Genomic DNA, 25,132 nt, shown 5'->3' with positions numbered 1-25,132 from the left:
ACATCACCGGAGCCTGAGGCCTCGCTGTGGGGCGGGTGTTGCGGTTGACCTCTGACCCAGTAGATCGGTGGAGCCTAGGGCCTTGCTGTGGGGCGGGTGTTGCGTGTTGACCTCTGACCCAGTACATCGGTGGAGCCTGAGGCCGTGCTGTGGGGAGGGTGTTGCATGTTGACCTCTGACCCAGTAGATCGGCGGAGCCTGAGGCCGTGCTGTGGGGAGGGTGTTGCATGTTGACCTCTGACCCAGTAGATCGGCGGAGTCTGAGGCCTCGCTGTGGGGCGGGTGTTGCGGTTGACCTCTGACCCAGTAGATCGGCGGAGCCTAGGGCCTCGCTGTGGGGCGGGTGTTGCATGTTGACCTCTGACCCAGTACATCGGCAGAGCCTGAAGCCTTGCTGTGGGGCGGGTGTTGCGTGTTGACCTCTGACCCAGTACATCGGCGGAGCCTGAGGCCTCGCTGTGGGGCGGGTGTTGCGGTTGACCTCTGACCCAGTAGATCGGCGGAGCCTGAGGCCTCGCTGTGGGGCGGGTGTTGCGGTTGACCTCTGACCCAGTACATCGGTGGAGCCTGAGGCCTCGCTGTGGGGCGGGTGTTGCGGTTGACCTCTGACCCAGTACATCACCGGAGCCTGAGGCCTCGCTGTGGGGCGGGTGTTGCGGTTGACCTCTGACCCAGTAGATCGGCGGAGCCTAGGGCCTCGCTGTGGGGCGGGTGTTGCGTGTTGACCTCTGACCCAGTACATCGGTGGAGCCTGAGGCCGTGCTGTGGGGCGGGTGTTGCGTGTTGACCTCTGACCCAGTACATCGGTGGAGCCTGAGGCCGTGCTGTGGGGAGGGTGTTGTATGTTGACCTCTGACCCAGTAGATCGGCGGAGCCTGAGGCCTCGCTGTGGGGCGGGTGTTGCGGTTGACCTCTGACCCAGTAGATCGGCGGAGCCTAGGGCCTCGCTGTGGAGTGGGTGTTGCGTGTTCACCTCTGACTGAGGCTGCGCTGTGCGGCCAGGTACGACACACTGCCTCTTGCCCAGCACACTGCCTGTATGCCTGGGCCATATTGTACTTTAGCAGGATAAGAGCACAGGACTTGCCAGATCATGGGTCCCGCTGGCTGAGGCAGTGTGGGTTTAGAAGGCCTGTGAAGAGTGGTCCATCCCCATCGGACTCTCCTAATCCTCTGCAGTCCTGGTGTAGGGGTGCCCCGAGTGCAAGGTGACGTTAAGTATCCCGAGCCTGAACTCTGCTCCAGAAATGTCTAAGCTCTTTCTGGACCCAGTTACCAAAGCTTCAGGCCAGCAGGTCCCGCTTTGCTGTGCGACAGTGTTCTTGTGTTTTGTTTTAAACCTGCCTCCTGATACCTTGTGTGCTTGTATGATGAGACAGTGATAAATAGTTTCCTAGTTGCTCTTGCCAGAGGCCTCGTTTTAGGAGTCTCTCCCTGTGCAGATGTTGTTTCATATCCCTGGTCATTTTGGTTGCCCTCCTCGAGAAGGGGTGAGCCAGTTTGTAAGTCATGGGCAAACCACGTGTTTTTCGGGAGGCAACATTAACAAACAAAAGAGAAAATGTTTTCTTTCTACTCCCTAATGCTCGGTTTTCCTCATTGGCCACCATTGCACATTAGACCAGTGCTTTTAAAGAATTATCCAAGATATTAGCGGAGTGGTAAGGGACACGGTAGCCGTCGTTATTGCATGTGGGAAGGTTGGATCGTCTTCCCATGTGCTCCATCACGTTTTGTGAGATCTATTTTTAGCTGTTCACAATCCGCTTCTCTTTTGATTGTCCAGAATAAATTTGTATCCTCTCCGGATTTTTCCACCTCGCTATTCCTCCCTTTCCCTGGTTTATATGAGTACTGTGCCCAGTGCTGCTCTGAGCACGGATGCTTGAGGGACACCGCTGTTATCCGACAGCTGTCAAATGCTGGATGTTGCACAGGATAAATGCTGAACAGCTCCTCTTAGTGTACTCGCTCAGTTTCAGCTAGATAATTGCCCCATGACCTGGGGATTATTTTATGTCTTGCCCTCTCCTTGCACTGCCATAAAATTGGTAGTTAGAAATGCATTTTACAAATTGTTTGCTACACAAATTAAAGTATTTTCTCTGTCCAGACGAGGTTTGCAGTGTTTTACAGGCCTTGTAATGGCAATTATCTGCCTGCAAATATCCTGAGAGCATTACAAACTGTGGAGAAGGCGGCTGCATGAATATTAACTGCTGCGTGCTGTACTGATTGCAGATTCCCTATTTTTATACACCTTCCATTGGCTCACCATTCAGTGGTGAATTACCTTAAGATCTGTACCCAAATAGCCTGAGGCTTAGTCAGTGTAAACATGTGTGCATAACCCATTCTCCTGTCTGCTTTTAGGGGCACTGAGCGGGGGGCAGACACAGTGCATACTTTATTTTAAATAGTACATGCACGAGTTATGCCTTTACGCAAATGAATTACTGTGCACACCTTCTCATGTTTTAAGGTTTAAAGAGAGGAAATCCCATACTACTTTCCTCTCTTCTAATATATTTAAAAGAAAATGTAGTTTTCTCATAGTAAAACAGTAATGATGGCAGAAAAGGACCAAATGGTCCATCCAGTCTGTCCAGCAAGTTTCCTACGGTAGTGTCTGCTGCGCTGTTTCCGTTAAGGGTAGTAACTGCCGCTCTGTGCAGGTTACCCCTATGTTTCTGGTAAGGGTAGTAACTGCCACTCCGTGCAGGTTACCCCCATGTTTCTGTTAAGGGGAGTAACTGCCGCTCCGTGCAGGTTACCCCCATGTTTCTGTTAAGGGGAGTAACTGCCGCTCCGTGCAGGTTACCCCCATGTTTCTGTTAAGGGGAGTAACTGCCGCTCCGTGCAGGTTACCCCCATGTTTCTGTTAAGGGGAGTAACTGCCGCTCCGTGCAGGTTACCCCCATGTTTCTGTTAAGGGGAGTAACTGCCGCTCCGTGCAGGTTACCCCCATGTTTCTGTTAAGGGGAGTAACTGCCGCTCCGTGCAGGTTACCCCTATGTTTCTGTTAAGGGGAGTAATTGCCGCTCCGTGCAGGTTACCCCCATGTTTCTGTTAAGGGTAGTAACTGCCTCTCCGTGCAGGTTACCCCTATGTTTCTGTTAAGGGTAGTAACTGCCTCTCCGTGCAGGTTACCCCTATGTTTCTGTTAAGGGGAGTAATTGCCGCTCCATGCAGGTTACCCCCATGTTTCTGTTAAGGGGAGTAACTGCCTCTCCGTGCAGGTTACCCCTATGTTTCTGTTAAGGGGAGTAATTGCCGCTCCATGCAGGTTACCCCCATGTTTCTGTTAAGGGTAGTAACTGCCTCTCCATGCAGGTTACCCCTATGTTTCTGTTAAGGGGAGTAATTGCCGCTCCATGCAGGTTACCCCCATGTTTCTGTTAAGGGGAGTAACTGCCTCTCCATGCAGGTTACCCCCATGTTTCTGTTAAGGGCAGTAACTGCCTCTCCATGCAGGTTACCCCTATGTTTCTGTTAAGGGTAGTAACTGCCGCTCTGTGCAGGTTACCCCCATGTTTCTGTTAAGGGTAGTAACTGCTGCTCCATGCAGGTTACCCCCATGTTTCTGTTAAGGGCAGTAACTGCCTCTCTGTGCAGGTTATCCCCACGTTTCTGTTAAGGGCAGTAACTGCTGCTCTTTTCAGTTATTCCCAAGCTTTATGATAACCTATAAAATATTTACTGCTAGCAACCTTTTTACTGTGTGATGAGCCGCCTTGAAAATTCAGACAGTGCTGCTTGATGTGCTGGGCTTGTGGACTTGACCTTAGAGCAGTCCTGTACTTTTACTCTTACGTCTGCATATCAATACCCCAGACTGCAGAAGTCAGGTCCATGTTGATTTATCTGAATCCAATCTCTCTTCCACCCTCTCCTTCCATCCACAGTCAAAGCAGAGAGCAATCTTGCAGTTGCATCCACAGTATGAAGGCTTCTTCATACTGTGGATGCAACACTCGCCCCCAACCTTTCCGCCGAGTAACTTTTGTGTTTGCTTTATTTACAACAATTTTTTGGGACATGTGAAGGGGCGTGAGAACTCGGGCTGAGGTGCTTTCTCTGCATCTGTGCACATATATATATGGACAGTAGGCTCTTTAATTCTGGGTGGAGCTGCTGGTTTGTCCTCCTTGGAACAGCATACGGGCCGATACAGTACAGTGCGCTCCGGCGGCTCAAGAAACTGAGACAGAAATCTTCTCCCTCCCATTCCTGCCAGCACAGGCAGAATGCACTGTTAACGCGCGTACAACAACCCCCCCCCCCCCCCCCCCCCGAGACTAATAGCACCTCACACCCCATTGTCTCAAGCACAAACTTAAGGCCTTATTTAGAAAGCATTTTTCCCAAAATGGGAGACAACTTTAATAAATGCCCCCCTAAGATTGTAAGCCTTGTGGAGCAGGAACCTAGCCATTGTACCTGAATGTTTTACTTGCCTTATGCTTGGATTTGGAGAGGCAAGTAATTACATCTTTTAAAAAACCCAAAAGCTTTACATTTGGGGATTTACAGAAGTTTAAATTATTGTGCATGAATGCTTGTTTGGGAAGTGTGCAAGTAAAGGTCCATGTGAAGCAGCATTTTACATGCAGCTTGAAGTGCACGGTAAGTAGGCAGAGTTGGGCAGCGAGAGGATTTATGTGCATGCTTTGAAGGTTTGAGCGCAGGTGTAGCACTGTGAGTGGATTCCTGCTTTGGGAATCTGCAGCTGAGAGGTAGTCAGGAACCTTAGTCTGTGCAGCTGCTTGACTGTTACCCTTTGAATGTTGCAGAATTTCTCTGGTTTTCTCCATTCTGACTTATTTTAGATCTCTTAGGACACCAGATGGGGAGAGAAGTCTTAGTAAATCGTCCTCAGTCTCATTTTTTTTTTATTGTTGCTAGACATTTACTCTGAGCCTCTGGTAAGGTGTGTCTCCTTTTAATTGAATACTTTTCTGACCATTGGGCTATAGCCCCCGCAGTGCGTTCTGAGCTGTTTCCTCCCCCAGACGTTGCAGCTCCCTTCAGATCTCAGTTGGTGAGGACCCTTAGTCTGAGTGATGACACTGCCTCTGCCTCCACAGCATCCCCAGCTGACCCTGCTCCAGAGCCCGATCCCCCTCCCATGCTGCCTGGCTCAGTCACAAACTCGCTTCCTCCTTTGGTTGCTTTTCCTTTTTAAAAGTACATGTTTCTGGGTTTGATTTTATTTATTTTTAGTTTTTTGCTTATTTTTTTTTCTTGCAGGGGTTTGAATGCGATTACATCATGGTCACTCTTTCAGAGTGGCTTAGCTATGCTTACCTCCTGTACCAGGCCCTGCGCACTAGTGTGGACTAAATCTTTCCCCCTTCTAGCTTTTACAAATCGTTGCTCCAGAAAGCAGGCCTTTACAGTTTGGAGGAGAAGCGAGGTCTCCGCTAACAAGTCCGTAGGCTCCAGTATCCCTTGTCTGGATTTCATTCCTAGTCCTGAGAATCTAATTCTCTTATGCTCTCTCTTCTTTTGCTTCCACTTGGTTGTTACCGTCTCTTGCACAGTGCATCGGATTTTCTAGTTATGGCTTTTTGAGGCAAAAAGAAATGACCTCAGCATGCTTCTGCTTTGCCCTTGAACTGTTTTCCGGAGGAAGCGGGAGGGGATGCATATTTTTGGCTGAGTGCACACGCGTGTGCGTGTGTGTCCCTGTGTTCTTTCTAGCTGTGCACGTGTTCACCCTTTGGAAAGATGGGGGCGGAGAAAGCCCGACTTATCCTGCATTCCGGGGCGCAAGTGTCAGGAGCTCATTTCTCGTGCAGGCAGCTACTGGAGGAAATGAAATCCACCTGAGTTTCGGAGGACAATTACTTTTCCGCCTCCGTGACCTCGCCATGCCGCCCTTTACAAATTGCTCATGATCTTGATTGATTGCAGGAAGCAAATGCTATTGCACAGAGTGCGCCTTGTTCTTGGGCACGCTGTGGGGGAGGGGACATTTCATGGCTTTCCTTTCTCCCATACTGAAGGTGCTACCTCAGATTGAATATTATGGGTGCAGCAGTTTGTAATTCCTTTGTTGAATTTACCCAGGACACTTGGACTAGTCACAACTCTTGTGAAAATACCTGGGCAGAGAGGTCGTGGCTTTAATATCCGCAACCAAATGAGTCAGTACTGGTTCAGAGGGGGGAGTATCTCCTGACATCTTATTGGGTCAGTACTGGTTCAGAGGGGGGAGTGCCCCCTGACATCTTATTGGGTCAATACTGCTTCAGAGGGGGCAGTATCTCCTGACATCTTATTGGGTCAGTACTGGTTCAGAGGGGGGAGTATCTCCTGACATCTTATTGGGTCAGTACTGGTTCAGAGGGGGGAGTGCCCCTGACATCTTATTGGGTCAATACTGCTTCAGAGGGGGCAGTATCTCCTGACATCTTATTGGGTCAGTACTGGTTCAGAGGGGGGAGTGCCCCCTGACATCTTATTGGGACAGTACTGGTTCAGAGGGGGGAGTGCCCCCTGACATCTTATTGGGTCAGTACTGGTTCAGAGGGGGGAGTGCCCCCTGACATCTTATTGGGACAGTACTGGTTCAGAGGGGGCAGTGCCCCCTGTCATCTTATTGGGTCAGTACTGGTTCAGAGGGGGCAGTATCTCCTGACATCTTATTGGGACAGTACTGGTTCAGAGGGGGCAGTGCCCCCTGTCATCTTATTGGGTCAGTACTGGTTCAGAGGGGGCAGTATCTCCTGACATCTTATTGGGACAGTACTGGTTCAGAGGGGGCAGTGCCCCCTGACATCTTATTGGGTCAGTACTGGTTCAGAGGGGGCAGTATCTCCTGACATCTTATTGGGTCAGTACTGGTTCAGAGGGGGCAGTGCCCCCTGTCATCTTATTGGGTCAGTACTGGTTCAGAGGGGGGAGTGCCCCCTGACATCTTATTGGGTCAGTACTGGTTCAGAGGGGGGAGTGCCTCCTGACATCTTATTGGGACAGTACTGGTTCAGAGGGGGGAGTGCCCCCTGACATCTTATTGGGTCAGTACTGGTTCAGAGGGGGGAGTGCCCCTGACATCTTATTGGGTCAGTACTGGTTCAGAGGGGGGAGTGCCCCTGACATCTTATTGGGTCAGTACTGGTTCAGAGGGGGGAGTGCCCCTGACATCTTATTGGGACAGTACTGGTTCAGAGGGGGGAGTGCCTCCTGACATCTTATTGGGACAGTACTGGTTCAGAGGGGGGAGTGCCCCTGACATCTTATTGGGTCAGTACTGGTTCAGAGGGGGGAGTGCCTCCTGACATCTTATTGGGACAGTACTGGTTCAGAGGGGGGAGTGCCTCCTGACATCTTATTGGGACAGTACTGGTTCAGAGGGGGGAGTGCCCCCTGACATCTTATTGGGACAGTACTGGTTCAGAGGGGGGAGTGCCCCTGACATCTTATTGGGTCAGTACTGGTTCAGAGGGGGGAGTGCCTCCTGACATCTTATTGGGACAGTACTGGTTCAGAGGGGGGAGTGCCCCCTGACATCTTATTGGGTCAGTACTGGTTCAGAGGGGGGAGTGCCTCCTGACATCTTATTGGGTCAGTACTGGTTCAGAGGGGGGAGTGCCTCCTGACATCTTATTGGGTCAGTACTGGTTCAGAGGGGGGGAGTGCCCCCTGACATCTTATTGGGTCAGTACTGGTTCAGAGGGGGGAGTGCCTCCTGACATCTTATTGGGTCAGTACTGGTTCAGAGGGGGGAGTGCCTCCTGACATCTTATTGGGTCAGTACTGGTTCAGAGGGGGGAGTGCCTCCTGACATCTTATTGGGTCAGTACTGGTTCAGAGGGGGGAGTGCCCCCTGACATCTTATTGGGTCAGTACTGGTTCAGAGGGGGGAGTGCCCCCTGACATCTTATTGGGTCAGTACTGGTTCAGAGGGGGGAGTGCCCCTGACATCTTATTGGGTCAGTACTGGTTCAGAGGGGGGAGTGCCTCCTGACATCTTATTGGGACAGTACTGGTTCAGAGGGGGGAGTGCCCCCTGACATCTTATTGGGACAGTACTGGTTCAGAGGGGGGAGTGCCCCTGACATCTTATTGGGACAGTACTGGTTCAGAGGGGGGAGTGCCCCTGACATCTTATTGGGTCAGTACTGGTTCAGAGGGGGGAGTGCCCCTGACATCTTATTGGGACAGTACTGGTTCAGAGGGGGGAGTGCCCCCTGACATCTTATTGGGACAGTACTGGTTCAGAGGGGGGAGTGCCCCCTGACATCTTATTGGGTCAGTACTGGTTCAGAGGGGGGAGTGCCTCCTGACATCTTATTGGGACAGTACTGGTTCAGAGGGGGGAGTGCCCCCTGACATCTTATTGGGACAGTACTGGTTCAGAGGGGGGAGTGCCCCTGACATCTTATTGGGTCAGTACTGGTTCAGAGGGGGGAGTGCCCCCTGACATCTTATTGGGACAGTACTGGTTCAGAGGGGGGCAGTGCCCCCTGACATCTTATTGGGACAGTACTGGTTCAGAGGGGGGAGTGCCCCTGACATCTTATTGGGTCAGTACTGGTTCAGAGGGGGCAGTGCCCCCTGACATCTTATTGGGACAGTACTGGTTCAGAGGGGGCAGTGCCCCCTGACATCTTATTGGGTCAGTACTGGTTCAGAGGGGGCAGTGCCCCTGACATCTTATTGGGACAGTACTGGTTCAGAGGGGGGAGTGCCCCTGACATCTTATTGGGTCAGTACTGGTTCAGAGGGGGAAGTGCCCCCTGACATCTTATTGGGTCAGTACTGGTTCAGAGGGGGCAGTGCCCCCTGACATCTTATTGGGACAGTACTGGTTCAGAGGGGGCAGTGCCTCCTGACATCTTATTGGGACAGTACTGGTTCAGAGGGGGCAGTGCCCCCTGACATCTTATTGGGACAGTACTGGTTCAGAGGGGGAAGTGCCCCCTGACATCTTATTGGGTCAGTACTGGTTCAGAGGGGGCAGTGCCCCCTGACATCTTATTGGGACAGTACTGGTTCAGAGGGGGGAGTGCCCCTGACATCTTATTGGGACAGTACTGGTTCAGAGGGGGGAGTGCCCCCTGACATCTTATTGGGACAGTACTGGTTCAGAGGGGGGAGTGCCCCCTGACATCTTATTGGGACAGTACTGGTTCAGAGGGGGGAGTGCCCCTGACATCTTATTGGGCCAGTGCTGGTTCAGAGGGGGGAGTGCCTCCTGACATCTTATTGGGCCAGTGCTGGTTCAGAGGGGGGAGTGCCTCCTGACATCTTATTGGGACAGTACTGGTTCAGAGGGGGGAGTGCCCCCTGACATCTTATTGGGACAGTACTGGTTCAGAGGGGGGAGTGCCCCCTGACATCTTATTGGGTCAGTACTGGTTCAGAGGGGGGGAGTGCCCCCTGACATCTTATTGGGACAGTACTGGTTCAGAGGGGGGAGTGCCCCCTGACATCTTATTGGGTCAGTACTGGTTCAGAGGGGGGCAGTATCTCCTGACATCTTATTGGGACAGTACTGGTTCAGAGGGGGGAGTGCCCCTGACATCTTATTGGGTCAGTACTGGTTCAGAGGGGGGGAGTGCCCCCTGACATCTTATTGGGTCAGTACTGGTTCAGAGGGGGGGGAGTGCCCCCTGACATCTTATTGGGACAGTACTGGTTCAGAGGGGGGAGTGCCCCCTGACATCTTATTGGGTCAGTACTGGTTCAGAGGGGGGGGAGTGCCCCCTGACATCTTATTGGGACAGTACTGGTTCAGAGGGGGCAGTGCCCCCTGACATCTTATTGGGTCAGTACTGGTTCAGAGGGGGGGGAGTGCCCCCTGACATCTTATTGGGACAGTACTGGTTCAGAGGGGGGGAGTGCCCCCTGACATCTTATTGGGTCAGTACTGGTTCAGAGGGGGGGAGTGCCCCCTGACATCTTATTGGGACAGTACTGGTTCAGAGGGGGGAGTGCCCCCTGACATCTTATTGGGACAGTACTGGTTCAGAGGGGGGAGTGCCCCTGACATCTTATTGGGACAGTACTGGTTCAGAGGGGGGAGTGCCCCCTGACATCTTATTGGGACAGTACTGGTTCAGAGGGGGCAGTATCTCCTGACATCTTATTGGGACAGTACTGGTTCAGAGGGGGCAGTATCTCCTGACATCTTATTGGGTCAGTACTGGTTCAGAGGGGGGAGTGCCCCCTGACATCTTATTGGGTCAGTACTGGTTCAGAGGGGGCAGTATCTCCTGACATCTTATTGGGACAGTACTGGTTCAGAGGGGGGAGTGCCCCTGACATCTTATTGGGTCAGTACTGGTTCAGAGGGGGGGAGTGCCCCCTGACATCTTATTGGGTCAGTACTGGTTCAGAGGGGGGGAGTGCCCCCTGACATCTTATTGGGACAGTACTGGTTCAGAGGGGGGAGTGCCCCCTGACATCTTATTGGGACAGTACTGGTTCAGAGGGGGGAGTGCCCCCTGACATCTTATTGGGACAGTACTGGTTCAGAGGGGGGAGTGCCCCTGACATCTTATTGGGACAGTACTGGTTCAGAGGGGGGAGTGCCCCTGACATCTTATTGGGTCAGTACTGGTTCAGAGGGGGGAGTGCCCCCTGACATCTTATTGGGTCAGTACTGGTTCAGAGGGGGGAGTGCCCCTGACATCTTATTGGGTCAGTACTGGTTCAGAGGGGGGAGTGCCCCCTGACATCTTATTGGGACAGTACTGGTTCAGAGGGGGGAGTGCCTCCTGACATCTTATTGGGACAGTACTGGTTCAGAGGGGGGAGTGCCCCCTGACATCTTATTGGGACAGTACTGGTTCAGAGGGGGGAGTGCCCCCTGACATCTTATTGGGACAGTACTGGTTCAGAGGGGGGGAGTGCCCCCTGACATCTTATTGGGACAGTACTGGTTCAGAGGGGGGAGTGCCCCCTGACATCTTATTGGGACAGTACTGGTTCAGAGGGGGGCAGTATCTCCTGACATCTTATTGGGTCAGTACTGGTTCAGAGGGGGGGAGTGCCCCCTGACATCTTATTGGGACAGTACTGGTTCAGAGGGGGGAGTGCCCCCTGACATCTTATTGGGACAGTACTGGTTCAGAGGGGGGAGTGCCCCTGACATCTTATTGGGACAGTACTGGTTCAGAGGGGGGAGTGCCCCTGACATCTTATTGGGACAGTACTGGTTCAGAGGGGGGCAGTATCTCCTGACATCTTATTGGGTCAGTACTGGTTCAGAGGGGGGGGAGTGCCCCCTGACATCTTATTGGGACAGTACTGGTTCAGAGGAGGGAGTGCCCCCTGACATCTTATTGGGTCAGTACTGGTTCAGAGGAGGGAGTGCCCCCTGACATCTTATTGGGTCAGTGCTGGTTCAGAGGGGGGAGTGCCCCTGACATCTTATTGGGTCAGTACTGGTTCAGAGGGGGGAGTGCCCCCTGACATCTTATTGGGACAGTACTGGTTCAGAGGGGGGAGTGCCCCCTGACATCTTATTGGGACAGTACTGGTTCAGAGAGGGGGAGTGCCCCTGACATCTTATTGGGTCAGTACTGGTTCAGAGGGGGGAGTGCCCCCTGACATCTTATTGGGACAGTACTGGTTCAGAGGGGGGAGTGCCCCTGACATCTTATTGGGACAGTACTGGTTCAGAGGGGGGAGTGCCCCCTGACATCTTATTGGGACAGTACTGGTTCAGAGGGGGGAGTGCCCCCTGACATCTTATTGGGACAGTACTGGTTCAGAGGGGGGGAGTGCCCCTGACATCTTATTGGGACAGTACTGGTTCAGAGGGGGGGAGTGCCCCTGACATCTTATTGGGTCAGTACTGGTTCAGAGGGGGGAGTGCCCCTGACATCTTATTGGGTCAGTACTGGTTCAGAGGGGGGAGTGCCCCCTGACATCTTATTGGGTCAGTACTGGTTCAGAGGGGGGAGTGCCCCTGACATCTTATTGGGACAGTACTGGTTCAGAGGGGGGAGTGCCCCCTGACATCTTATTGGGTCAGTACTGGTTCAGAGGGGGGAGTGCCCCTGACATCTTATTGGGTCAGTACTGGTTCAGAGGGGGGAGTGCCCCCTGACATCTTATTGGGACAGTACTGGTTCAGAGGGGGGAGTGCCCCCTGACATCTTATTGGGACAGTACTGGTTCAGAGGGGGGAGTGCCCCTGACATCTTATTGGGTCAGTACTGGTTCAGAGGGGGGAGTGCCCCCTGACATCTTATTGGGACAGTACTGGTTCAGAGGGGGGAGTGCCCCCTGACATCTTATTGGGACAGTACTGGTTCAGAGGGGGGGAGTGCCCCCTGACATCTTATTGGGTCAGTACTGGTTCAGAGGGGGGGAGTGCCCCCTGACATCTTATTGGGTCAGTACTGGTTCAGAGGGGGGAGTGCCCCCTGACATCTTATTGGGACAGTACTGGTTCAGAGGGGGGAGTGCCCCCTGACATCTTATTGGGACAGTACTGGTTCAGAGGGGGGAGTGCCCCTGACATCTTATTGGGACAGTACTGGTTCAGAGGGGGGAGTGCCCCTGACATCTTATTGGGACAGTACTGGTTCAGAGGGGGGAGTGCCCCCTGACATCTTATTGGGACAGTACTGGTTCAGAGGGGGGAGTGCCCCTGACATCTTATTGGGTCAGTACTGGTTCAGAGGGGGGAGTGCCCCCTGACATCTTATTGGGACAGTACTGGTTCAGAGGGGGGAGTGCCCCTGACATCTTATTGGGTCAGTACTGGTTCAGAGGGGGGAGTGCCCCCTGACATCTTATTGGGTACAGTACTGGTTCAGAGGGGGGGAGTGCCCCCTGACATCTTATTGGGACAGTACTGGTTCAGAGGGGGGAGTGCCCCCTGACATCTTATTGGGTCAGTACTGGTTCAGAGGGGGGAGTGCCCCTGACATCTTATTGGGACAGTACTGGTTCAGAGGGGGGAGTGCCCCTGACATCTTATTGGGTCAGTACTGGTTCAGAGGGGGGAGTGCCCCCTGACATCTTATTGGGACAGTACTGGTTCAGAGGGGGCAGTGCCCCCTGACATCTTATTGGGTCAGTACTGGTTCAGAGGGGGGAGTGCCTCCTGACATCTTATTGGGACAGTACTGGTTCAGAGGGGGGAGTGCCCCCTGACATCTTATTGGGACAGTACTGGTTCAGAGGGGGGGAGTGCCTCCTGACATCTTATTGGGACAGTACTGGTTCAGAGGGGGGAGTGCCCCTGACATCTTATTGGGACAGTACTGGTTCAGAGGGGGGAGTGCCCCCTGACATCTTATTGGGTCAGTACTGGTTCAGAGGGGGGAGTGCCCCCTGACATCTTATTGGGTCAGTACTGGTTCAGAGGGGGGAGTGCCCCCTGACATCTTATTGGGACAGTACTGGTTCAGAGGGGGGAGTGCCCCTGACATCTTATTGGGTCAGTACTGGTTCAGAGGGGGGAGTGCCCCCTGACATCTTATTGGGTCAGTACTGGTTCAGAGGGGGGAGTGCCCCTGACATCTTATTGGGACAGTACTGGTTCAGAGGGGGGAGTGCCCCTGACATCTTATTGGGTCAGTACTGGTTCAGAGGGGGGAGTGCCCCCTGACATCTTATTGGGTCAGTACTGGTTCAGAGGGGGGAGTGCCCCCTGACATCTTATTGGGTCAGTACTGGTTCAGAGGGGGGAGTGCCCCTGACATCTTATTGGGTCAGTACTGGTTCAGAGGGGGGAGTGCCCCTGACATCTTATTGGGACAGTACTGGTTCAGAGGGGGGGAGTGCCCCCTGACATCTTATTGGGACAGTACTGGTTCAGAGGGGGGAGTGCCCCCTGACATCTTATTGGGACAGTACTGGTTCAGAGGGGGGAGTGCCCCCTGACATCTTATTGGGACAGTACTGGTTCAGAGGGGGGAGTGCCCCCTGACATCTTATTGGGTAGAGTACTGGTTCAGAGGGGGGAGTGCCCCCTGACATCTTATTGGGACAGTACTGGTTCAGAGGGGGGGAGTGCCCCTGACATCTTATTGGGTCAGTACTGGTTCAGAGGGGGGGAGTGCCCCTGACATCTTATTGGGACAGTACTGGTTCAGAGGGGGGAGTGCCCCCTGACATCTTATTGGGTCAGTACTGGTTCAGAGGGGGGAGTGCCCCCTGACATCTTATTGGGACAGTACTGGTTCAGAGGGGGGAGTGCCCCCTGACATCTTATTGGGACAGTACTGGTTCAGAGGGGGGAGTGCCCCTGACATCTTATTGGGTCAGTACTGGTTCAGAGGGGGGAGTGCCCCTGACATCTTATTGGGTCAGTACTGGTTCAGAGGGGGGAGTGCCCCCTGACATCTTATTGGGACAGTACTGGTTCAGAGGGGGCAGTGCCCCCTGACATCTTATTGGGTCAGTACTGGTTCAGAGGGGGCAGTGCCTCCTGACATCTTATTGGGACAGTACTGGTTCAGAGGGGGGAGTGCCCCCTGACATCTTATTGGGTCAGTACTGGTTCAGAGGGGGGAGTGCCCCCTGACATCTTATTGGGACAGTACTGGTTCAGAGGGGGGAGTGCCCCCTGACATCTTATTGGGACAGTACTGGTTCAGAGGGGGGAGTGCCCCTGACATCTTATTGGGACAGTACTGGTTCAGAGGGGGGAGTGCCCCCTGACATCTTATTGGGTACAGTACTGGTTCAGAGGGGGGAGTGCCCCTGACATCTTATTGGGTCAGTACTGGTTCAGAGGGGGGAGTGCCCCTGACATCTTATTGGGACAGTACTGGTTCAGAGGGGGGAGTGCCCCTGACATCTTATTGGGTCAGTACTGGTTCAGAGGGGGGAGTGCCCCCTGACATCTTATTGGGACAGTACTGGTTCAGAGGGGGGAGTGCCCCTGACATCTTATTGGGACAGTACTGGTTCAGAGGGGGGAGTGCCCCCTGACATCTTATTGGGACAGTACTGGTTCAGAGGGGGGAGTGCCCCTGACATCTTATTGGGTCAGTACTGGTTCAGAGGGGGAGTGCTCCCTGACATCTTATTGGGACAGTACTGGTTCAGAGGGGGGAGTGCCCCTGACATCTTATTGGGTCAGTACTGGTTCAGAGGGGGGAGTGCCCCTGACATCTTATTGGGTCAGTACTGGTTCAGAGGGGGGCAGTATCTCCTGACATCTTATTGGGACAGTACTGGTTCAGAGGGGGGAGTATCCCCTGACATCTTATTGGGTCAGTACTCGTTCAGAGGGGGCAGTATCTCCTGACATCTTATTGGGACAGTACTGGTTCAGAGGGGGCAGTATCTCCTGACATCTTATTGGGTCAGTACTGGTTCAGAGGGGGGAGTGCCCCTGACATCTTATTGGGACAGTGCTGGTTCAGAGGGGGGAGTGCCCCCTGACATCTTATTGGGTCAGTGCTGGTTCAGAGGGGGGAGTGCCCCTGACATCTTATTGGGTCAGTACTGGTTCAGAGGGGGGAGTGCCCCCTGACATCTTATTGGGTCAGTACTGGTTCAGAGGGGGGAGTATCTCCTGACATCTTATTGGGACAGTACTGGTTCAGAGGGGGGAGTGCCCCCTGACATCTTATTGGGTCAGTACTGGTTCAGAGGGGGGAGTGCCCCCTGACATCTTATTGGGTCAGTACTGGTTCAGAGGGGGGAGTATCTCCTGACATCTTATTGGGACAGTACTGGTTCAGAGGGGGGAGTGCCCCCTGACATCTTATTGGGTCAGTACTGGTTCAGAGGGGGGAGTATCTCCTGACATCTTATTGGGTCAGTACTGGTTCAGAGGGGGCAGTATCTCCTGACATCTTATTGGGACAGTACTGGTTCAGAGGGGGGAGTATCTCCTGACATCTTATTGGGTCAGTACTGGTTCAGAGGGGGGAGTGCCCCTGACATCTTATTGGGTCAGTACTGGTTCAGAGGGGGGAGTGCCCCTGACATCTTATTGGGACAGTACTGGTTCAGAGGGGGGAGTGCCCCCTGACATCTTATTGGGTCAGTGCTGGTTCAGAGGGGGAGTATCTCCTGACATCTTATTGGGACAGTACTGGTTCAGAGGGGGGAGTGCCCCTGACATCTTATTGGGACAGTACTGGTTCAGAGGGGGCAGTATCTCCTGACATCTTATTGGGACAGTACTGGTTCAGAGGGGGGAGTGCCCCCTGACATCTTATTGGGTCAGTACTGGTTCAGAGGAGGGAGTGCCCCTGACATCTTATTGGGACAGTACTGGTTCAGAGGGGGCAGTATCTCCTGACATCTTATTGGGTCAGTACTGGTTCAGAGGGGGCAGTGCCCCCTGACATCTTATTGGGACAGTACTGGTTCAGAGGGGGCAGTATCTCCTGACATCTTATTGGGTCAGTACTGGTTCAGAGGGGGCAGTATCTCCTGACATCTTATTGGGACAGTACTGGTTCAGAGGGGGGGGAGTGCCCCCTGACATCTTATTGGGACAGTACTGGTTCAGAGGGGGGAGTGCCTCCTGACATCTTATTGGGACAGTACTGGTTCAGAGGGGGCAGTATCTCCTGACATCTTATTGGGTCAGTACTGGTTCAGAGGGGGGCAGTATCTCCTGACATCTTATTGGGACAGTACTGGTTCAGAGGGGGGAGTGCCCCTGACATCTTATTGGGTCAGTACTGGTTCAGAGGGGGCAGTATCTCCTGACATCTTATTGGGTCAGTACTGGTTCAGAGGGGGGGAGTATCTCCTGACATCTTATTGGGTCAGTACTGGTTCAGAGGGGGAGTATCTCCTGACATCTTATTGGGACAGTACTGGTTCAGAGGGGGCAGTATCTCCTGACATCTTATTGGGACAGTACTGGTTCAGAGGGGGGGAGTATCTCCTGACATCTTATTGGGTCAGTACTGGTTCAGAGGGGGCAGTATCTCCTGACATCTTATTGGGTCAGTACTGGTTCAGAGGGGGGGAGTATCTCCTGACATCTTATTGGGACAGTACTGGTTCAGAGGGGGCAGTATCTCCTGACATCTTATTGGGTCAGTACTGGTTCAGAGGGGGAGTATCTCCTGACATCTTATTGGGACAGTACTGGTTCAGAGGGGGAGTATCTCCTGACATCTTATTGGGTCAGTACTGGTTCAGAGGGGGAGTATCTCCTGACATCTTATTGGGACAGTACTGGTTCAGAGGGGGCAGTATCTCCTGACATCTTATTGGGACAGTACTGGTTCAGAGGGGGGAGTGCCCCTGACATCTTATTGGGTCAGTACTGGATCAGAGGGGGAGTATCTCCTGACATCTTATTGGGTCAGTACTGGTTCAGAGGGGGGGAGTGCCCCCTGACATCTTATTGGGTCAGTACTGGTTCAGAGGGGGAGTATCTCCTGACATCTTATTGGGACAGTACTGGTTCAGAGGGGGAGTATCTCCTGACATCTTATTGGGACAGTACTGGTTCAGAGGGGGAGTATCTCCTGACATCTTATTGGGACAGTACTGGTTCAGAGGGGGGGAGTGCCCCCTGACATCTTATTGGGTCAGTACTGGTTCAGAGGGGGCAGTATCTCCTGACATCTTATTGGGACAGTACTGGTTCAGAGGGGGCAGTGCCCCCTGTCATCTTATTGGGTCAGTACTGGTTCAGAGGGGGGAGTGCCCCTGACATCTTATTGGGACAGTACTGGTTCAGAGGGGGGAGTGCCCCCTGACATCTTATTGGGTCGGTGCTGGTTCAGAGGGGGAGTATCTCCTGACATCTTATTGGGTCAGTACTGGTTCAGAGGGGGCAGTATCTCCTGACATCTTATTGGGACAGTACTGGTTCAGAGGGGGGAGTGCCCCTGACATCTTATTGGGACAGTACTGGTTCAGAGGGGGCAGTATCTCCTGACATCTTATTGGGTCAGTACTGGTTCAGAGGGGGCAGTATCTCCTGACATCTTATTGGGTCAGTACTGGTTCAGAGGGGGGAGTGCCCCCTGACATCTTATTGGGTCGGTGCTGGTTCAGAGGGGGAGTATCTCCTGACACCACGCTGGAACACTGGGAGGTCAATATTGAGATGGGTTGTCTAGCAGAGTTTGGGACTTAGCCGGACAAAATACAGGTTTTAAATTTCCCGCTGCTTTAAATGGCTCCCATTTATCTGACTAGCTGCTCTGTCATAGAAAAGTTAAGTAGATAAGTTGAAGGCATTCTGGGTGGAGTTGTTAGCTGCATAAGTTAGAACTGGAGAAGAGACTTAAAATTAGCCACATAAATGTATCTGGCTAACTAGGACTTTATCCAGCACAAAATCAGGAGAGCTCCACTGAATATCTATGACAGTTTATCTGGCTAAGTTTAGCCGAATAAATTGTTTACTATACTGCAAAATATTGACTAGTTTAGAAGGGAGAGTACCCCCTAACCCCATGCTGAGAAACTGGGTCATTGCTGGCTCAGAGGGGAGGGTGCCCCTAACCCCACGCAGAGGCACTGGATCAGTTCTGGCTCAGAGGGGAGATTATCTCCTGATACCTTGTGGGACACTGGGTCAGTACATGGGATAAACCCTGCAGATCCCTATAGTCTAGACTAGAGGATGGAAATGAAAAATGGGTAACCTGTGATAATTTTAGGTGTAACACTTCTTTATAGGGGCATCCTGCATGGAGCGGCAGTTACTACCCTTAACAGAAACATGGGGGTAACCTGCATGGAGCGGCAGTTACTGCCCTTAACAGAAACATGGGGGTAACCTGCACGGAGCGGCAGTTACTATCCTTAACAGAAACATGGGGGTAACCTGCACGGAGCGGCAGTTACTACCCTTAATAGAAACATGGGGGTAACCTGCACGGAGCGGCAGTTACTACCCTTAACAGAAACATGGGGGTAACCTGCACGGAGCGGCAGTTATTACCCTTAACAGAAACATGGGGGTAACCTGCACGGAGCGGCAGTTACTACCCTTAACAGAAACATGGAGGTAACCTGCACGGAGCGGCAGTTACTACCCTTAACAGAAACATGGGGGTAACCTGCACGGAGCGGCAGTTACTATCCTTAACAGAAACATGGGGGTAACCTGCACGGAGCGGCAGTTATTACCCTTAACAGAAACATGGGGGTAACCTGCACGGAGCGGCAGTTACTACCCTTAACAGAAACATGGGGGTAACCTGCACGGTGCGGCAGTTACTACCCTTAACAGAAACATGGGGGTAACCTGCACGGAGCGGCAATTACTACCCTTAACAGAAACATGGGGGTAACCTGCACGGAGCGGCAGTTACTACCCTTAACAGAAACATGGGGGTAACCTGCATGGAGCGGCAGTTACTACCCTTAACAGAAACATGGAGATAACCTGCATGGAGCGGCAGTTACTATCCTTAACAGAAACATGGGGGTAACCTGCACGGAGCGGCAGTTACTATCCTTAACAGAAACATGGGGGTAACCTGCACGGAGCGGCAGTTACTGCCCTTAACAGAAACATGGAGATAACCTGCACGGAGCGGCAGTTACTGACCTTAACAGAAACATGGGGGTAACCTGCACGGAGCAGCAGTTACTACCCTTAACAGAAACATGGGGGTAACCTGCACGGAGCGGCAGTTACTACCCTTAACAGAAACATGGGGGTAACCTGCACGGAGCGGCAGTTACTACCAAAAGCAGCTTTCTGAGCAGATTGGATGGAGCACTTGTCCTTTATCTGCTGCCTGTAACAGTGTTACTATATGTTACCATGTTGGCAGTAGGGTCTGTACTGGGTCAGAGGGTAGGTTGTCCCCTTACTGAAGCAGCAGTGTTGGCTCAGTGTGCATGTTGGTGGTCTTATATCCACACAGGCCAGATCTGATGATCTTTGGATAAAGTTAATGGTACTAATGCTAGGATGTAGGGGAGGGAATGATTGGTAAGGAATAGATTTTCTTCTCTGCTGTAGACATTGATGCCTGGGGAAGGGGAGTAGAGTGGGAGGTCATTGTTGAGGAAGTCCTGTCCTTTGTACACAGGCAATAATGTCCATGGGGGGGGGGGGATTGCAGCTCCACAGGACTGCACAGCCTCTGGCAGTGTGAAGTTTGCCTATTTAATGTAACAACTGGTTTTCTGTAAAATCCAGATTGTATACTTTGCTGCATTCAGTATGAACTTGTTATGGTTATTGCATCTAAGCTGCGTTGTGGACGACCCTAAAATTGGCAGAATGCCTGTGGAAAGATTTAGCCACCTCCTGGGGATAGTGGAAAAGGTGGTGTGTGCAGTGGCCGCTGGTGACGACGTCTGCCTTGGCAGCAGAGTGATTGCTCCATGTTTTGTTTTTGTTGCAAACAGGAGCTCCTTACTGGACAAGTACTGACAAAATGGAAAAGAAACTGCATGCAGTCCCGGCTGCAAACACAGTGAAGTTCCGCTGTCCTGCTGGAGGAAATCCCATCCCGAAGCTACGGTGGCTGAAGAATGGCAAAGAGTTTAAACAGGAACATCGGATTGGGGGCTACAAGGTACAGTGAAAGGGGCTTTTTCATAGATCCCTCCCCCAGGAAGCAACTCCTGCTGAGCTGATCACAAGCCTGCACTGCTGCCTCTGTGGCCCTGGCGCCGGGGCCCTGTGCTTGTCTCTGCCTTCCCTCCCCTGTGGCCCTGGCGCCGGGGCCCTGTGCCTGTCTCTGCCTTCCCTCCCCTGTGGCCCTGGCGCCGGGGCCCTGTGCTTGTCTCTGCCTTCCCTCCCCTGTGGCCCTGGCACCGGGGCCCTGTGCTTGTCTCTGCCTTCCCTCCCCTGTGGCCCTGGCGCTGGGGCCCTGTGCTTGTCTCTGCCTTCCCACCCCTGTGGCCCTGGCGCTGGGGCCCTGTGCTTGTCTCTGCCTTCCCACCCCTGTGGCCCTGGCGCTGGGGCCCTGTGCTTGTCTCTGCCTTCCCACCCCTGTGGCCCTGGCGCCGGGGCCCTGTGCTTGTCTCTGCCTTCCCTCCCCTGTGGCCCCGGGGCCCTGTGCTTGTCTGTGCCTTCCCTCCCCTGTGGCCCTGGCGCTGGGGCCCTGTGCTTGTCTCTGCCTTCCCTCCCCTGTGGCCCTGGCGCTGGGGCCCTGTGCTTGTCTCTGCCTTCCCTCCCCTGTGGCCCTGGCGCTGGGGCCCTGTGCTTGTCTCTGCCTTCCCTCCCCTGTGGCCCTGGCGCTGGGGCCCTGTGCTTGTCTCTGCCTTCCCTCCCCTGTGGCCCTGGCGCTGGGGCCCTGTGCTTGTCTCTGCCTTCCCTCCCCTGTGGCCCTGGCGCTGGGGCCCTGTGCTTGTCTCTGCCTTCCCTCCCCTGTGGCCCCGGGGCCCTGTGCTTGTCTCTGCCTTCCCTCCCCTGTGGCCCCGGGACCCTGTGCTTGTCTCTGCCTTCCCTCCCCTGTGGCCCTGGCGCCGGGGCCCTGTGCTTGTCTCTGCCTCCCCTCCCCTGTGGCCCTGGCGCCGGGGCCCTGTGCTTGTCTCTGCCTTCCCTCCCCTGTGGCCCTGGCGCCGGGGCCCTGTGCTTGTTCCTGTAACACAGAGTGTGATGGAGGTTAAAGCTTGCCTTGCTGTCTCCTCATGTGTGCAGATTCTTCACTGTCACTAACAAATATAACTAAATACAATAAACACTCAAGGTGAATTTTCACAACGTTACTCACATGAAAATGTGCATATACGCATATAAATAGCCTCTACTTCCATATTCCATGTTTTATAAAAGTTACAGATCTGCACGCGTTTTCACTTTCACTTACATGCACGAGAAAGGGGGTGGTCTGGGGCATTCCGGAGCAGTGCTAGCCCTCGCGTTCATAAGTTGCTATTTTAATAGAACTGCACGTGCATAATTTTACACCTGCTAATTCTCTGGGATAAGTGAGATATTAAACTTGCAGAAGTGACTGGGTAAAGAACCAGGTTAATTTAATTTACGTGCAAATGTGTTAAAATTGTCTGACTCGCATGCCATTATCAGGACTTGTGGGAGGAAGTCCTACTTTACTATTGCGTGTGTTCCGTGCATTGCATGCATTCACGCATAAGCCTGTGTGTACGAATATCTTGCGGTGTAAAAGTAATAGGTGCTTGTGTGATATGGACGGTAAAACTACACGCAGCCATATACATGCCACTACGCATAATTGTTTGAAAGTTGTTCTCCCAGAGGATTAAAGCTCAATTTATTTATTAATCTTCATTTGTAAATCGCTTTACAGATAAAAATCGCCCAAAGCGCGATGTACAGTAAAATCACATAAAACAGTCACCACTACAGTAGTCACAATCAGAGCATCTTACCCATACCTAGTTAGCAAAATAGCCAATAAATGCCGTATTGTACTGCCAGATCTTCAACGAGTTATGACGTTTCAACAGATCACTCTCAGCCCTCAGAAATTCTGGTATTTCATTCCTTGAACTTGGCATTATAGCTCAAAATGATCTCTTGAATAATCGCGAATTGCAGAAAACGTTTCTTCATTGATCTCAGATTTCCTTTACCCTCATACCAGTGTATACGGCCCTTCAGCTGGAGGGCACTTTGAATGCCAGAAGTAGATTTTTAAACTTGCAATGGTCTTCTGTCGGCAGCCAGCATAGTCCAGTCAAAAGCAGCACAAGTTTTAAGGCTGGAGGAGGTTACGTTGAAATATTTAGTGGTAGGGATACTACTGAGATTCTTATATAAGGGGCTGCATTTCTAAAATACCTCGCTGGAAGTATTCCCAGCCCTGCTCCGAGAGTGGGCGAGTGTTAGTCCCTTGTTTGCAAACTCAGCATCTTTCACAGACGTGTTTTTCCTCGCCAGTCGGAGAAATTGGCATCACATAGTGGCGAAGGTTTAGAGCTGCAGCGAGAGCCTCATCCCCTTCTGTGAGGGTGCATGAGTTATAATGCTCGGTGGTTCCTCTCTGCAGCTGGGGACTAGAGTGTCAGAAGGCTGTGGATCTCCTCTCAGCCATAGTAGCTAACCCCTGATAAGGCCCTGGGAGGACAGGAAGAAGGTCAGAAGTGTCCATGGCCTCTCTCTTAGTCTCAGCTAATGACCAGAGCATCCTCCATGCCTGAGAAGGTGAGGTGAGCAAATGCATGCATGTTACTAATCTTCTACCCAAGGATAGACTCTCACTGGAGGAGGAGCCACATCTGGAGCTGATGGTAGTACTTGCCTATCAGTATTCCCTCTGATTTTATTGTGGGTGTTGGGCACTTCATTTTGGATGCCAGTAGCATATCTCATCCAGCTTCTCACATTTTTTTTTTTTTTAGCAGAGAGGGGAGTTGGTTGCACACTCTGTGCACATAATTTTGCAAGCATTGTGTGTGTGTGAGGTGCTCCCATCATGTTCTTTTCTATCATAGTCCCAACACTTACTACTGCTGCCACCAGGGACTGGAACTCCCTGTTTCTCTCTGCTTTCCATCTCTTCTTTTCCCACACATTCTTAGCTTTTCTCGCATCTTGCGGCTGCCTCTTTCTCCAGGATCCATGCCAATTGCATACATTCACCCCTCATCTTAGTACACAGGATGGTGTGGTTTCCTAAACCTGGCGGCAAGAGGTGCTGAGATCACATTGAAACAGGCTGTATTCCCCCGCCACCTCCGGGAAGACCACAGCCGTGACAATTGTAGGCAAGAGCAAGAAGTAGAAGGAGGCTGGGAAGACGAGCAAGCTAGACTCTCTTCTGCCACCCCCTCCCTTCCACAGCGGTCAGAGGGCACTGGAAGGCAGTGCACGCAGTCCCTGCTACACGCAGTGCACACTGCACACTTGCCTTCCCTCAAATGCAGACATTCATGGTTTGTCACGTGATGATCCGATTGTTTGGTGCTGATTCAGGGATTTTTTTCCCAGTTCCTTTGCTGGGATCAGGCAGGAACCTTATGTAGGGGCTATGATTAGTTGTTTGGGTTTGGACCTTCTCTGGGGAAACAAAATTGCCCAAAAAAAGGTTTGTGAGAGAGCGAGAGTTGAAAGGACCAAACTAACCAGGTATTAAGTGCAAACACTTTTATCATCCTCTCTCTCTCTGCCTTGCATCTGTGTGTCTCTCTTTCTCCCCCTTCTTCTATGTATGTGGATGTGTGTGTGTGTCTCTCTGTACGTGTCTTTCTCTCTCTCGCTCTGCCTCTGTGTGTGCGTCTCTGTCTCTCTCTCGCTCTGCCTCTGTGTGCGTCTCTGTCTCTCTCTCGCTCTGCCTCTGTGTGTGCGTCTCTCTGCTTTCCTCTATGTATGTCAGTGTGTGTGTGTGTCTCTCTCTGCCTCTCTCTCTCTCTCTCTCTCTCTCTCTCTCTCTCTCTCTCTGCTTCTTTAGGTACTGCAAGAATGACTTAATTGTTTGCTAAGTCTTTTAAGTGTGTGTGGGGGTGAAGGGGCGGGGTGAGGGTGTTTTAAATCTAAACTGTGAGAAATATCTGAATTAAATGCTGAGAGATCCCAAGACCCCAGTGTTTCTCTGCCGCTCCCTGAAAACAAACCCAGCTCTCTGGGCATGTGTGTTCCCACCTGCGAGCTGATAAGCCATGGTATCACAGCTTTGTGCACACTCCCAGGGTCAGAGTGCTGAGTTTGCAGGATCCCTAGAGAAGAAATGTGCCAGTTGTAGTATTACAGCCCCCAAACACTCCCAGGCTCAATAGGAGTGTACCGGAGAGCACATAACATTCAGCCTGCAGGATCTTTAGAGAAGAAATGTCCAGGTGATATAATTCACCTTCTCTTTGTTTATGGCCCTTTTGTACTGCTGCTGTGATACTTATCTAAACTGTAAAGGAATTACAGCTTCACTAGCTGCCGCTGATTTCACTTATGGCAGAATAAAACCTATTTTTTTTGGCCCCGACTCAAATGTTAGCAGCTGCTAGACTTGGGCTGGCAGTCTTTTTCTGCCCCCTCTGTGGAGCAAAATATCCGGGTATGATGGTTTTAGTTTTTTCATGTAAAGAGGATCGGTAGCTATTTAATTCTTTTGTCTAATCCTTGTGCAAGTCAAAGGGCTGTATTTGCAGCTCTCTCAGGCATACCTTCTGTACTCTCGGGCGTGGTGGCTGGGTTTGTGCCTTTCTCGTGGATGTGGTGGCTGGCTAAGTCCTCTGATCCTTTGCTACATCACTCTAATAGTTTGCTCCAGCTTTTTATAGCAGCCTTCCTCTCTTTGGACATTTAAATTCAGAGGCTTTGGCCTGTCTTTGTTTCTGAGGA

General features: G+C 52.3%; 1 protein-coding gene across 16 annotated transcripts in view; it reads left to right on the top strand.

Annotated features, from left to right (window-relative positions):
• Window positions 1-25,132, top strand: part of FGFR2 (fibroblast growth factor receptor 2) — a 257,267-nt gene that overhangs the window by 107,391 nt on the left and 124,744 nt on the right. For all 16 annotated transcript variants that reach the window (XM_029610550.1, XM_029610554.1, XM_029610553.1 and 13 more), the window contains one exon: window positions 20,272-20,441. In XM_029610550.1, coding sequence (XP_029466410.1) covers window positions 20,272-20,441 — 170 coding nt within the window. The remainder of the gene's footprint in view (window positions 1-20,271; window positions 20,442-25,132) is intronic.

This window comes from Rhinatrema bivittatum, chromosome 7, assembly GCF_901001135.1.
Source record: "Rhinatrema bivittatum chromosome 7, aRhiBiv1.1, whole genome shotgun sequence".
NCBI classification, from domain to species: Eukaryota; Metazoa; Chordata; class Amphibia; order Gymnophiona; family Rhinatrematidae; genus Rhinatrema; species Rhinatrema bivittatum.
Note: the sequence above shows the minus strand (reverse complement) of the source record. Positions and strands in the feature narration are given on the sequence as shown.